The sequence below is a fragment of the Schistocerca piceifrons genome, chromosome 5, assembly GCF_021461385.2.
Source record: "Schistocerca piceifrons isolate TAMUIC-IGC-003096 chromosome 5, iqSchPice1.1, whole genome shotgun sequence".
In the NCBI taxonomy this organism is placed as follows: domain Eukaryota; kingdom Metazoa; phylum Arthropoda; class Insecta; order Orthoptera; family Acrididae; genus Schistocerca; species Schistocerca piceifrons.
Window position 1 is genome coordinate 670,716,504 of NC_060142.1, and position 14,041 is coordinate 670,730,544.

The 14,041-nt window shown below is 40.7% G+C and overlaps 1 protein-coding gene across 4 annotated transcripts in view; it reads right to left on the reverse strand.

Moving 5' to 3' along the window:
* The window catches only part of LOC124798011 (BLOC-1-related complex subunit 8 homolog), a 130,503-nt gene that overhangs the window by 108,084 nt on the left and 8,378 nt on the right, over positions 1-14,041 (reverse strand). For all 4 annotated transcript variants that reach the window (XR_007016910.1, XR_007016908.1, XR_007016909.1 and 1 more), the window contains exon 3: positions 13,512-13,619. Coding sequence is in view for 1 of the 4 variants with exons in the window: in XM_047261209.1 (XP_047117165.1) it covers positions 13,512-13,619 (108 nt within the window). In the remaining 3 variants the exon portion in view is untranslated. The remainder of the gene's footprint in view (positions 1-13,511; positions 13,620-14,041) is intronic.

The following is a 14,041-nucleotide window of genomic DNA, read 5'->3' on the forward strand; positions in this document are numbered from 1 at the left end:
TAATCCCATTGTTTACTACTGGCTTACTTTTAAATTACACTGTACATCATTTCGCATAATATTACAGTTTGTCTAGTTTTTCTCTAATCACTGTATGCTAATTCCTAATTACAGCATCAAATAACTATTTTAGAAATCATTCCAACAAGAGTGACTTCCATTAATTCAGACTGGGATTTCCCAGTTAGTCACAATTAGTGAGTTCATTGTTTAAATTTCACGTGAGGGAGGAGGGGAGGGGGGGGGGGGGGAGATTAAATGAAAAATAACTGCAGCATGTATGAAAAAGCACACTTATAAATGAAAAAGTCATTGGAATGAAAAGTGCTTCATAACTGAAAAAGTCAGCTGTTTTGAGGGGAAAAATATACCTTTAAATTAGACAGCAGTTTAAAGTAGAAAAATGTACTGTGCTATACCTTTAAATTAGACAGCAGAATAAAGTAGAAAAATGTACTGTGCATGTTTGGCATTTATGGGTGCTCAATAGTGAGGTTGTCAGCATCCTGACACACACACACACACACACACACACACACACACACACACACTTACTTTAAACGACACAATCACTCCATCTCACACACCATAAGACAACGGACAAAGGGTGAAATGTGCTATACCTGGGATTAAAACATAAAGAAAATGTCAGAGGAGCAAAATAACACCATAGGGAAATGTGATTGGCTGACTACTCACAAAAACATGTGTGAGCCTGTCACCTTGTTAATACTTTACAAACATCTCGCTACAATTTTAGGAAACATGTCAGACATATCATGAAAACCTTAAAACTCTAACCACATTTGTTTGAGTGTCACTTAAAACAGAGAGCAGATCTGTCAGTAATTCCACAACTGCCCTCTAGTGTGAAAATAGAACACAGTCTGGTGAAATGTGTCGCAAACCACAAGCACCATACATAGGAGGGTCCTCTCACCAGAGCAAAAAGCCAGGCGCCATAAGACCATAGCCTATTCAAAGACGAGTAAGGAAGACCTCTTTCTGTCTGTGTAACTGGAAGGAGGTAGACCACAGCTGAGTTATGGACTTTACTAGATGCAGCTTACTGTCTGTCACTTGCAGCCCATCGGCACATAACTGTGCACCTCAAAAGTGAGGTGATAGCATGCAGGCGGATGGAACACTAAACCAATGAGTGTAACATGTAACATGCCTCCTTGGCTGCTGCATCTGCCCTTTCATTCCCCGCAATACCCACATGCCCTGGCAACCAGCAGAATGGCACCTCATTCTCAAGCCTTTGTAGCTGGAGGAGGGCATCCTGTATAATGGACACTTTTATCTGCTGGGTCAAGCACCGTAGAGAGTGAAGGGCACTCATGGAATCAGAACAGATAAGAATTTAGCATTCATCTGCATCTGCTCCAGTGCCTACATGATCACATATAATTTCACGTCAAAGAAAGTAAAGACTTGAGGCAGTCAGATCTTGATAGCACAATCAAGGAAAACAACAACAGAGCAACCAATGGCATCTCCCTGTTTAGACCTATCCATAAACACAGCTACTCAGTTGGGGTGCACAGTTAACATATCATAAAACAAAATATTAAAAACATATGAAGGAGTGTAACATCTCCATTACTGCACTAAATCTAAAATTACTCTGGCCTCTGCAGGTGATTAAACCCTTCGTTTGGGGTTTAACATGGCCCTCACCAAGTGACTCCAATACATGCTGCATGCAAATACCAAGTGGCCTTGTTGCTTGTGTATGACGGGAGAATAGGCATTCTGGAAATGGACAAGCAACAGTATTATACAAAGGTGAATTTGGAGCAATGAGGAACTTACATCCTGATGTACCATCAAGAGCTGCCACCGGATGATGGGTCACAGTTCCCCAGACGAGCAGAGAGATTGGGTATGGGGCAAATACTTGTACAGACCCCCCCATGAACCATGGACCTTGCCGTTGGTGGGGAGGCTTGCGTGCCTCAGCGATACAGATAGCCGTACCGTAGGTGCAACCACAACGGAGGGGTATCTGATGAGAGGCCAGACAAACGTGTGGTTCCTGAAGAGGGGCAGCAGCCTTTTCAGTAGTTGCAAGGGCAACAGTCTGGATGATTGACTGATGTGGCCTTGTAACAATAACCAAAACGGCCTTGCTGTGCTGGTACTGCGAACGGCTGAAAGCAAGGGGAAACTACAGCCGTAATTTTTCCCGAGGGCATGCAGCTTTACTGTATGATTACAGGATGATGGCGTCCTCTTGGGTAAAATATTCCGGAGGTAAAATAGTCCCCCATTCGGATCTCCGGGCGGGGACTACTCAAGAGGATGTCGTTATCGGGAGAAAGAAAACTGGCGTTCTACGGATCGGAGCGTGGAATGTCAGATCCCTTAATCGGGCAGGTAGGTTAGAAAATTTAAAACGGGAAATGGATAGGTTGAAGTTAGATATAGTGGGAATTAGTGAAGTTCGGTGGCAGGAGGAACAAGACTTCTGGTCAGGTGACTACAGGGTTATAAACACAAAACCAAATAGGGGTAATGCAGGAGTAGGTTTAATAATGAATAGGAAAATAGGAATGCGGGTAAGCTACTACAAACAGCAGAGTGAACGCATTATTGTGGCCAAGATAGATACGAAGCCCACGCCTACTACAGTAGTACAAGTTTATATGCCAACTAGCTCTGCAGATGACAAAGAAATTGAAGAAATGTATGATGAAATAAAAGAAATTATTCAGATTGTGAAGGGAGACGAAAATTTAATAGTCATGGGTGACTGGAATTCGAGTGTAGGAAAAGGGAGAGAAGGAAACATAGTAGGTGAATATGGATTGGGGGACAGAAATGAAAGAGGAAGCCGCCTGGTCGAATTTTGCACAGAGCACAACATAATCATAACTAACACTTGGTTTAAGAATCATGAAAGAAGGTTGTATACATGGAAGAACCCTGGAGATACTAAAAGGTATCAGATAGATTATATAATGGTAAGACAGAGATTTAGGAACCAGGTTTTAAATTGTAAGACATTTCCAGGGGCAGATGTGGACTCTGACCACAATCTATTGGTTATGACCTGTAGATTAAAACTGAAGAAACTGCAAAAAGGTGGGAATTTAAGGAGATGGGACCTGGATAAACTAAAAGAACCAGAGGTTGTACAGAGATTCAGGGAGAGCATAAGGGAGCAATTGACAGGAATTGGGGAAATAAATACAGTAGAAGAAGAATGGGTAGCTTTGAGGGATGAAATAGTGAAGGCAGCAGAGGATCAAGTAGGTAAAAAGACGAGGGCTAGTAGAAATCCTTGGGTAACAGAAGAAATATTGAGTTTAATTGATGAAAGGAGAAAATATAAAAATGCAGTAAGTGAAACAGGCAAAAAGGAATACAAACGTCTCAAAAATGAGGTCGACAGGAAGTGCAAAATGGCTAAGCAGGGATGGCTAGAGGACAAATGTAAGGATGTAGAGGCCTATCTCACTAGGGGTAAGATAGATACCGCCTACAGGAAAATTAAAGAGACCTTTGGAGATAAGAGAACGACTTGTATGAATATCAAGAGCTCAGATGGAAACCCAGTTCTAAGCAAAGAAGGGAAAGCAGAAAGGTGGAAGGAGTATATAGAGGGTCTATACAAGGGCGATGTACTTGAGGACAATATTATGGAAATGGAAGAGGATGCAGATGAAGATGAAATGGGAGATATGATACTGCGTGAAGAGTTTGACAGAGCACTGAAAGACCTGAGTCGAAACAAGGCCCCCGGAGTAGACAATATTCCATTGGAACTACTGACGGCTGTGGGAGAGCCAGTTCTGACAAAACTCTACCATCTGGTGAGCAAGATGTATGAAACAGGCGAAATACCCTCAGACTTCAAGAAGAATATAATAATTCCAATCCCAAAGAAAGCAGGTGTTGACAGATGTGAAAATTACCGAACTATCAGCTTAATAAGTCACAGCTGCAAAATACTAACACGAATTCTTTACAGACAAATGGAAAAACTAGTAGAAGCCAACCTCGGGGAAGATCAGTTTGGATTCCGTAAAAACACTGGAACACGTGAGGCAATACTGACCTTATGACTTATCTTAGAAGAAAGATTAAGGAAAGGCAAACCTACGTTTCTAGCATTTGTAGACTTAGAGAAAGCTTTTGACAATGTTGACTGGAATACTCTCTTTCAAATTCTAAAGGTGGCAGGGGTAAAATACAGGGAGCGAAAGGCTATTTACAATTTGTACAGAAACCAGATGGCAGTTATAAGAGTCGAGGGACATGAAAGGGAAGCAGTGGTTGGGAAGGGAGTAAGACAGGGTTGTAGCCTCTCCCCGATGTTGTTCAATCTGTATATTGAGCAAGCAGTAAAGGAAACAAAAGAAAAATTCGGAGTAGGTATTAAAATTCATGGAGAAGAAATAAAAACTTTGAGGTTCGCCGATGACATTGTAATTCTGTCAGAGACAGCAAAGGACTTGGAAGAGCAGTTGAATGGAATGGACAGTGTCTTGAAAGGAGGATATAAGATGAACATCAACAAAAGCAAAACAAGGATAATGGAATGTAGTCTAATTAAGTCGGGTGATGCTGAGGGAATTAGATTAGGAAATGAGGCACTTAAAGTGGTAAAGGAGTTTTGCTATTTGGGGAGCAAAATAACTGATGATGGTCGAAGTAGAGAGGATATAAAATGTAGGCTGGCAATGGCAAGGAAAGCGTTTCTGAAGAAGAGAAATTTGTTAACATCCAGTATTGATTTAAGTGTCAGGAAGTCATTTCTGAAAGTATTTGTATGGAGTGTAGCCATGTATGGAAGTGAAACATGGACGATAAATAGTTTGAACAAGAAGAGAATAGAAGCTTTCGAAATGTGGTGCTACAGAAGAATGCTGAAGATTAGATGGGTAGATCACATAACTAATGAGGAAGTATTGAATAGGATTGGGGAGAAGAGAAGTTTGTGGCACAACTTGACCAGAAGAAGGGATCGGTTGGTGGGACATGTTCTGAGGCATCAAGGGTTCACCAATTTAGTATTGGAGGGCAGCGTGGAGGGTAAAAATCGTAGAGGGAGACCAAGAGATGAATACACTAAGCAGATTCAGAAGGATGTAGGTTGCAGTAGGTACTGGGAGATGAAAAAGCTTGCACAAGATAGAGTAGCATGGAGAGCTGCATCAAACCAGTCTCAGGACTGAAGACCACAACAACAACAACAACAACAACTTGTACAGAATGATAAAACCCACCGTCACGTATAAAACGAAAACTAAATTAGCCGATGAGGTGTCAGCCAAAGAAGGACAGCTCACCAAGATATGGGCCACTGTCAGATGGGCGCCCCACCGACACTGAGGTGGGTCTTCACGGCGCAGGAGGTAGCCATATGTCACCTAAGCATGGCCAGTGTGGAGCCGGCACAGAACCACAGAGTCCCTGCGAGAGGCCCGCATGAAGGACTGCCACATATTCGTAGTCTCCTTAATAGCACACAGTTTGTTGAGAGTGCTGAGGTTATTCCATTTCGTCTCCCAAAGCTGCAAAACCTTGCAGTGTAGTACTGAATGCAGGTCAGTTGCAGAGAAGCCGATCTCCATAAGCAGTTTCTGCGTAGCCTGTTTGACCAGCCTGTCGGCAAGTTCGTTGCCTGGGATTCTGACGTGTCCTGGGGTCCAAACACCACTGAACAACCGCACCATTCCAGGGCACAGACGGACTCCTGGATGGTCACTGCCAAAGGATGACAAGGGTGGCACTGGTCAATAGCTTGTAGGCTGCTCAAGGAGACAGCACACAGAAGAAATGACTTCCAGGGTATGAACATATGTGCTCAAGAGCACGAGAGATAGCCACCAGCTCAGCAGTGAAAACACTGCAGCCATTGGGCAAGGAATGGTGTTCAATATGTCCTCCATGGACATACGCGAAGCTGACGTGACCATCAGCCATCGAGCCATCAGTGTAAACCACTTCATGGCCTCGGTATATGTCAAGAATCGAGAGGAAGTGGCAGCAGAGAGCCGTGGGGTTAACTGAGTCCTTAGGGCCATGTGAAAGGTCCAGGCGAAGCCGCAGCTGAGGTGTGCACCATGGAGGTGTACGTGAATGGACCTCAAGTATAGGTGATAAAAACAAGGACTCCAGTTTGGCAAGAAGGGATTGGACACAAACTGCAATTGGAAGCCCTGACCTGGGTCGCCAATGTGGGAGATGAACAGCCATGAGTGAGAAAAGGAGACGGCGATTCGGATGCACAGGAGAACTACAAACTCCCTGGGAAGGGAGTGACCCAAGGGACCCCTTCCTAGCGAGAGGAACCAAAAACACTTACGTTACTCCAGCGCAGAAGTGGGGACTGATATCCCCGGTGGTTGGGGTGAGGCTAGAAATGTTGTAGCAGTGGCATAAGACGATGTCATTGGTACAGGATGTAGGCCTCAGTGTAGCCTACATCCTCAGCCTCAGTGTAGGTCAGTCAGTACAGGGTCTTGTACTCCATCATTTTCCTTTCTTTCTGGAGAATTCGGCAGTCAGTTGAGCAAGGCGAATGGTGCTCTCCGCAGTTGACACAGGAGTATTGGGATGTGATAGGTGTCCGCAATCCTGACATGTGATGCTGGAAGAACAGTGAGAAGACATATGGCTGAGCTTCCAGCATTTAAAGCAGTGCACTGGGGGAGGGATATAGGGCTCTACATCACAGTGGTAGACCACTGCCTTGACCTTCTTGGGTAATGTATCACCCTCAAAGGCCAAGATTAAGGCACTGGCACCTGATTATCCCTCGGACCCCGGTGGACACACCAAACGAAATGTACACCTCGCTGCTCTAAATTGGCGTGCAGCTCACTGTCAGACTGAAAAAGAAGGTCCCTTTGAAATATGACACCCTGGACCATATTTAAGCTCTTATGGGGCGTTACAGTTACAGAAACAACCCCCAACTTGTCACAGGCAAGTAATACACGTGACTGGACAGAGGATGCTGTTTTGATCAAGACCGACCCAGATCTCATTTTGGACAAGCCCTCCATGTCCCCAAACTTGCTGTCTAAATGCTCAACAAAAAACTGAGGCTTCATCATCATGAAAGATTCCTCATCAGCTCTCGAACATACAAGGTACTAGGGAGAATAAGAGCTGCTGCCATCCTTGGCCTAACGTTCCTCCCATGATGTGGCCAGGGAGGGGATTGATTTGGGGTCTGAATTGAGCCTGTGAATGCTTAGAGACTACTGGTGTTTGACCACCAGCAAGAGATGATGTACTATGCTTCATCATGTGTCATCCACTCTGATGCCACCCACTCTGACCAGGGGCCCTCCCCACAGACGCCATCCAGCTGCAGCAAAGACCACTTGGCAGGATGGCCATTGCCGGGGGTCCCGATGCATCTACTCCTCAGTATATGTGGGGAGTTAACGGTGCAGGCATTAGCAGAATGATCCCTGTGTCGTCAGGGGGCTACAACCAACAGCGTACATGACGGCCCTTCCAGAAGAGACTGGCTTCCATACTGGATTTCAGGTGCAACAAAGCAAACAAGTCTATTATCATCATCACCGTACAAAACGATACTGCACAGTTGGAAAAATATGTACCCAGGAGGGTGACCTTGTCCAACAGTTGGAGAATGAGCAGAAGTGCAGATCCACATCGACGAAGGATGCGATAGGTCTCAGTGCATGATGGACACGATGCACCATGTAAGGCGCCCTTACCCAATTGGCTCACCTTTTGGGAAAACTTTAAAAAATGGAGGTAAAACCCTACAGGGGACCATCACATGAAGGTCACAATGTGTGAGACTCCTTTTAGTCACCTCTTACGACAGGCAGGAATACCTTGGGCCTGTTCTAACCCCCGGACCCACAGGAGGCGTTGCAACACTGGAAGAGGAATATAAAACTGCAAAATCATCCACAAACAAGGAGCATTGTACAGCAAAGAGGCTAACACTTTAAACACTGTCCTGAGGAACACCAACCCCTTGCTAAAAACGATCCAACAGCACATCACCAACTTAGGATTATTTTCCTTTTTAAAAAAAAAAAAAGGGGGGGACACTTCATACTGCCTTCTAAATATTATATTATATGTATACGTATGTATTTTCTTTAGTAAATAAATAATATTCTGAAATATCTGAATGACACTTTTCCTATTCTTTTCATTTGCAAACTTTACCATATGAACTTGTGATGTTACCTAATGGTTAATGTTAGAGTAGTTGCTCTTCTAAACAGCATCCCATATGATCAAACCAGCTGCGTCTTTACTTGTGATTACTCATACTTTAGGCACCTGGATTATGCATGGCTTTATTTAAAAAAGGATAGCTCAATGTGGTAATAGGTTCGAACTACACATGTCTGCTTTCATGCCACACAGCTAATTCACTGCAAATGTAGCTGTAGCTGTGATCCTGCAGTCACTGGCTAGAACTGTGAGTTAATAAAATACACAGAAATACAAAATAAAAGCTATATGAATAATTTGATAACAAATTTTCCATTCTAATGTCTATAACTGATGTAGATGACAGAGAACTATGTTGAGTAATGTTTATTCAAGAAAGGACATCTCAAATACATGGGAAGTGGTACTACAATATTCAATTAAAATAGAGACAGAAAATATCATTATCAAATGCAGCAAAGTTACATTGGGAGCATTATGAGAATGGTAGCAAAATCTCCAAAACTTTTGTAATCGAAGATACTTGAAAACTAAGTCCATTTTGTAATCACAATACATGAAATATACACCATCTCAAAACAGTTCAGGATTCAGCTTGATGATTTACAAACCATCACATGTGATACAAGAATGCTAACTCATAGTGTGTCCATCCTCAGTTCCATAATGCAGAGTCCTACTCTGGAGAACTTTCAGACCTCTCAAATCATAAAATCCCTTCAGAAGTTAAAGTCTGGTAGCAGCCATTCACTGCACAGAACCCAACACGTCCGTGATAGAATACCACTTGTTACCACAAGCAGGTCCGCCTCTTACCAGAATTCACATAAAAGTGCCCAGAATCTCTCCCTTGAGCTCTTCACTCGAAAAGCCCCAGTCTCCACTTGACTCCCATAGCGTTCTGCTAATGTCTGCTTTTCCACTGGCTCAAGGCCATATCCACCAAATACATTGTTCTAAAGTTCTACAGACATCATATGACTCAAGCTGACCACTTCCCAGTCTAAAGTATATATCACACCAGCATTCAAACAAAGAAATGTTATAAACATTTGGTCACACTCGGATCATTCACAATAAATATAAATAAAGTTCGTCCATAAATAAATAATCCAATATTCTAGCACAATTACACTCACAATAAATGACAAAAGATTGTTGTTAATATTGTTTAAACAATTATTTAGGCCTGCTTGTTAGAAGCATATTTCAGCACTCTTTTATGAAGGTCTTAAATTATCATGATTTTATATTATCAGTTGTAATTAATATTTAAATAAAGTTACTGGCAAAGTAGTACACTGTTCAGAGGTACTCAAGCTGTATTCATTTGCTGTGTAATTGTGGAGGATATGATGTTCTGACAAACATTTGCATAATGAAAAGATGTAAAAAATGTATTAAATCAAGAACTAAAATAGATGCAGATACATAGCTTTCAGAGATGATTGCTATCTTGCCATACTGTCATCTGAGATATTGTATGTTGAAATCGCATGAAGCATTTAAAAGTTGATGGTTCAGAAATTCATTGCGAAAATGTTTGTTTGCTGTGAAATATTAACTTCCGTAGTTTTAAAGATATTGGAATATTGGTGTGCCAGTGGATGCTACTAATTTTTCTGAGATTGCAAATGTATTCAGGTTTGTTTTAATACTTGACTGTAAATTATTATACATTCTCAAAGATCTGTAAGAAACCATCTTTCAGCTTATCTGACACTCCATCATTTCTAGAAGCATTGTCTGTCCTCTTAAGAAATTTGTCCATCATCAGAATTCCCCATATTGGCTTTTATCCACATCCGACCCTTTGCTGATGCCCCTGCATCTGGCTTGCCTGCAGCAGCCACTGCAGCCCACCCGACCGTGACACACTCTTGGCCCTGGGGCCATATAGCTTCACAAACAAATTCACCTCACCTAATATCAAATCTAGGTGGCTGATCAGCAAGCTTGCTTATGCATAACATTACAAACTTTGTATATTCACACTTTTTGTAAGACGGGTGGTCCCTCGCAACTATACTTTCCTCATCTGATACTGGGTTGTGTGATGTGACTGTATGTTATGTTGAAATTCTGACTGATGTGCACACAGCACCACTTGGTGGTCCAGCCTATTTCATCCTTTACTTGTGGCACTTTAAATCATTGAAAGGCTGGAGTGTAACCATGTATGCAAGTGAAACAAGAATGACAAACAGTTTAGATACGAAGAGAGTAGAGGCTTTTGAATTATGATTTTATAGAAGAATGCTGAAGATTAACATAACTAATGAGGAGGCACTGAACAGGATTGGGGAAATAAAAAAAGGGGTTGGTTGACAGGACGCATTCTAAGACATAAAGCTATCAATAGTTTAGTAATGGATGGAAGTGTGGGGATAAAAATTGTAGAGGGGGAGCAACAAGCAGATTCAGAACAATTTAGGCTGCAGTAGTTATTTGGAGATGAAGTGGCTTCCACAGGATAGAGTAGAATGGACAGCAGCATCAAACCTGTCTTCGGACTGAAGACCTCAACAACAACTACATTAACTTCTGCAACAAAGGCAATGTTTCTGAATATGTGCATACAACTGAAGGTTCAATTATTTTATTTATTCAAATACTACACTGTTCTATGCCCAACAAAACAACCAAAAGACTTCTGGTTAGCACAAGGTTACTAAAAATATTCATCTTTCTCTGGATAATTCTGATTTTTTTTCAGTAACAAGCAAACACATTTTTTAAAAAATATGTTATCTCAAAACAGTCAATTAAGCACACAAAACATCATGCACAATTTTTAAAAAAATTGATAAATTAAATAAAAACTACTTCAAACCAAACAAGTGATTTAAGAACTAAGTGAAAGCTGCAGACTACATTAATGTTTGTAAAAATTGCAACATCTAGGATGAACAGTTAAAATTCTGAAAATGTGAGGGACAGTGGCTGCCTATAGCTGTGTCCTATCCTTTTCTTGAGAGACTAGGAATGTTTCTTACAGTTTTGTTCATATAGGACATGCTCATACAAGAGTGTCACTTGTGTGGAACTGGTGAACAAGAGTGGGTCATACTCAGTGAAAAGCACATATCATGTGACGCAATATCATTACAGAATGAGATGAAAGCCACATCATTTATGTGGCGATACCTGAGCATATCGCTCTGACCTGAGGGGTCAGCTCGGCACCATAGCGTCACAACAAGTAATGACTCATCCACATCTACAGTTCAGTGCATATGCCATGAGCCGGACTCATGGTACACTTGTCATTCCTTTGTTCATAAATCAAAAATGCTTCAAACTCCAACTGGCACATGAATGCCACTGTGTGAACTGAGAGACAAAATGTAGTGTTTTAAACAAATCCTGGTTCAAACTCCCTATATTGATGACCAAGTCTTCCTTAACACTTCAAAATTGGGCAAAATATAGCAGTCCACACAACTGAACAATATCATTTACAAGCCCCACAGATGACAGGAGGCATAGAATACAATGTGTGTTGTAATATACTGTGTATCAGGTGCTGTCTGACAAAGTGATGTCTGGCCACCAGACCTACATCGAGGATGTTTAGAGGCCAAAATGGTCTTCCTCTACACACTGAATTTCAGCAGCACAGTGCCTGTCCACATGTAATGAGAAATGTGGAAGTTGCCTACTAAGAATAGCAGATAGCACTGTCACCATTTACTACATGGATTGCTTATTAAATATGTCTGGGATACAGTTGGTCAGCAACTTTTTTTAAGCATTGCTAGTGCTTTGGAGAAACATTCCCCAAGCTCTATGATTCTCTGCTATGATATCCTGAGTTGCAGTCACACCATTATACTATCTTTAGTGCAGCATAATGCTTATATCAATCATGTGTATCCTCTGTGTTGCAAATTTCACAAGCATTGGTGTATATAATAATTGGACAAGTGCAATTTTAAAGACATTAGTGATTTCAGTTACACATTACATGGTGTAAAAACAACAACACTTTTAATCACAGTGCTTAACACAAATCCCATGGCAATCATTACCTTATCAAGTACAGCTGTACGTGGTTCAAGGCTGGTAAAGAGGCATTAGTGAAGTGAAGGGAGCCTACAGAAACAAAACATGCAACAAAATATCAATAATATACAGAACAATCACTAAACATGCAATATTTTATGCACTAAGGAAAAAATTTTAAAGGAAAATATCACTCAGCAGTCTACTTAAACAGGACACAAACCACTATTAGCTGCAAACTTTTCAAATAAAACAAGAAGTAAAAAGTGTTTTAACTAACTTGACTTAAACCAACACGACAGACTTTTGAAATGGCACACACTTCACAGTCCAGATGTATACCTATGATACTGTAAAGTATAGTGCCACAGACTCAAAAATAATGTCTCCAGTGCTCAAACAGGTGGAATCATTGAAGCAACAAGTGTGGGAATGTACACAAAACCTAACAATTACAGACTTTTTTAGATCTGGATCACTTTTCATCATCTTGCTTGTTCACTCAATCCCCACTTGCCATTTCCTTGTTGTTTTTTTATATATATTTTTTCAAAGCAAACTGAATATGTATTTTACTTTTACATAATATCTTGCCAATGGGTACATAACAATCAGAAACCACACTATTTGTAGACAATCGCCAGAGTCTAATTATTCTAGAAAACAGCTACTAAGGAGCATACAACACCTGTTTGAAGTAACATCCATAAAGACTAACAAACAGCAGTAACAAATTCAAATTAGTACAGCTTTACCTGTCATTTTTCATTTCTTTCTTTCAACAAAATTGGTAAAATGTATCAGACTACTGCTACAAATATGTTCTGGTATTTCAAACACTATATGCTGCATGCTATTAATCGCCATGCCCCCATCTATCATTAACGTGCTAAGAACTTTACAATAAGATTAAAAGCATTAAATGGAAAAAAATGTAAAAATTACAGGGAACATATTTACTACCTTCCAAGTCTGGAGATGATACATGACCACTTTATAAATTTTCCATCTGTCATCTTTGAAGTTATTACACAAGATTTGCTTAAAAGTGTGACTACAATGAAGCATAATTATGTTCATAAAGATACTTGGGTCTTTGCAGTATGGGATGTCAACAACCATTCAGCATTCATTGGAGATATTATGATTTACAATAGTCATATTTTTCAATGGCAATCAGGCCATACAAGAATGTCCGATCTATACTGGAATAATACAGACTGCACATACAATTAAGATTTGTGTTACTTAAAAGCAATAAGTTAACAAAAGAAAAACTACACCATCCCATGTGTGTGTCAACTAAAATAAAATCTTACCTTCTGGCTTCTTCATATTTTATTTGCTGCTTGAGGAAAACTGCATTTTTTAACAATTCCTGTATGTTGTCAAAACTTTCCTCAGCACCTTCCATAGATTTTATAGCCCTACAAATAATCAGCACACTATTAGTGGGTTAACAAATGTGAATAACAAAAAACAATACATGGACCATTACAACCACAAAAAATGAAAGATGACAAAAACACCGTGAGGCTGACACTAATATACAAAAGCTAAGACACTTATCACCTTCTGGAAAAGAGAGGGATATAGTATTGTGAAAGAACTTACAAAAGAAAAATAAGTTAATATAAGCAGGAGAAATCAATGGTGTCAGACAAGATTTACCATACATTCAAAGATATACAAGAGAGAGCAGTGTAACAAGACAAGCATCCAAATCAATACTGTAACAAAACTGAATTTTTCAAAAAGGCTGCAAAATGATTCCAATGATGGGGCTTAGAGTGATTAAATGACATGAGAGTTATTCAGTCATTACTAATGTTCATGAAGTGATGCCAGT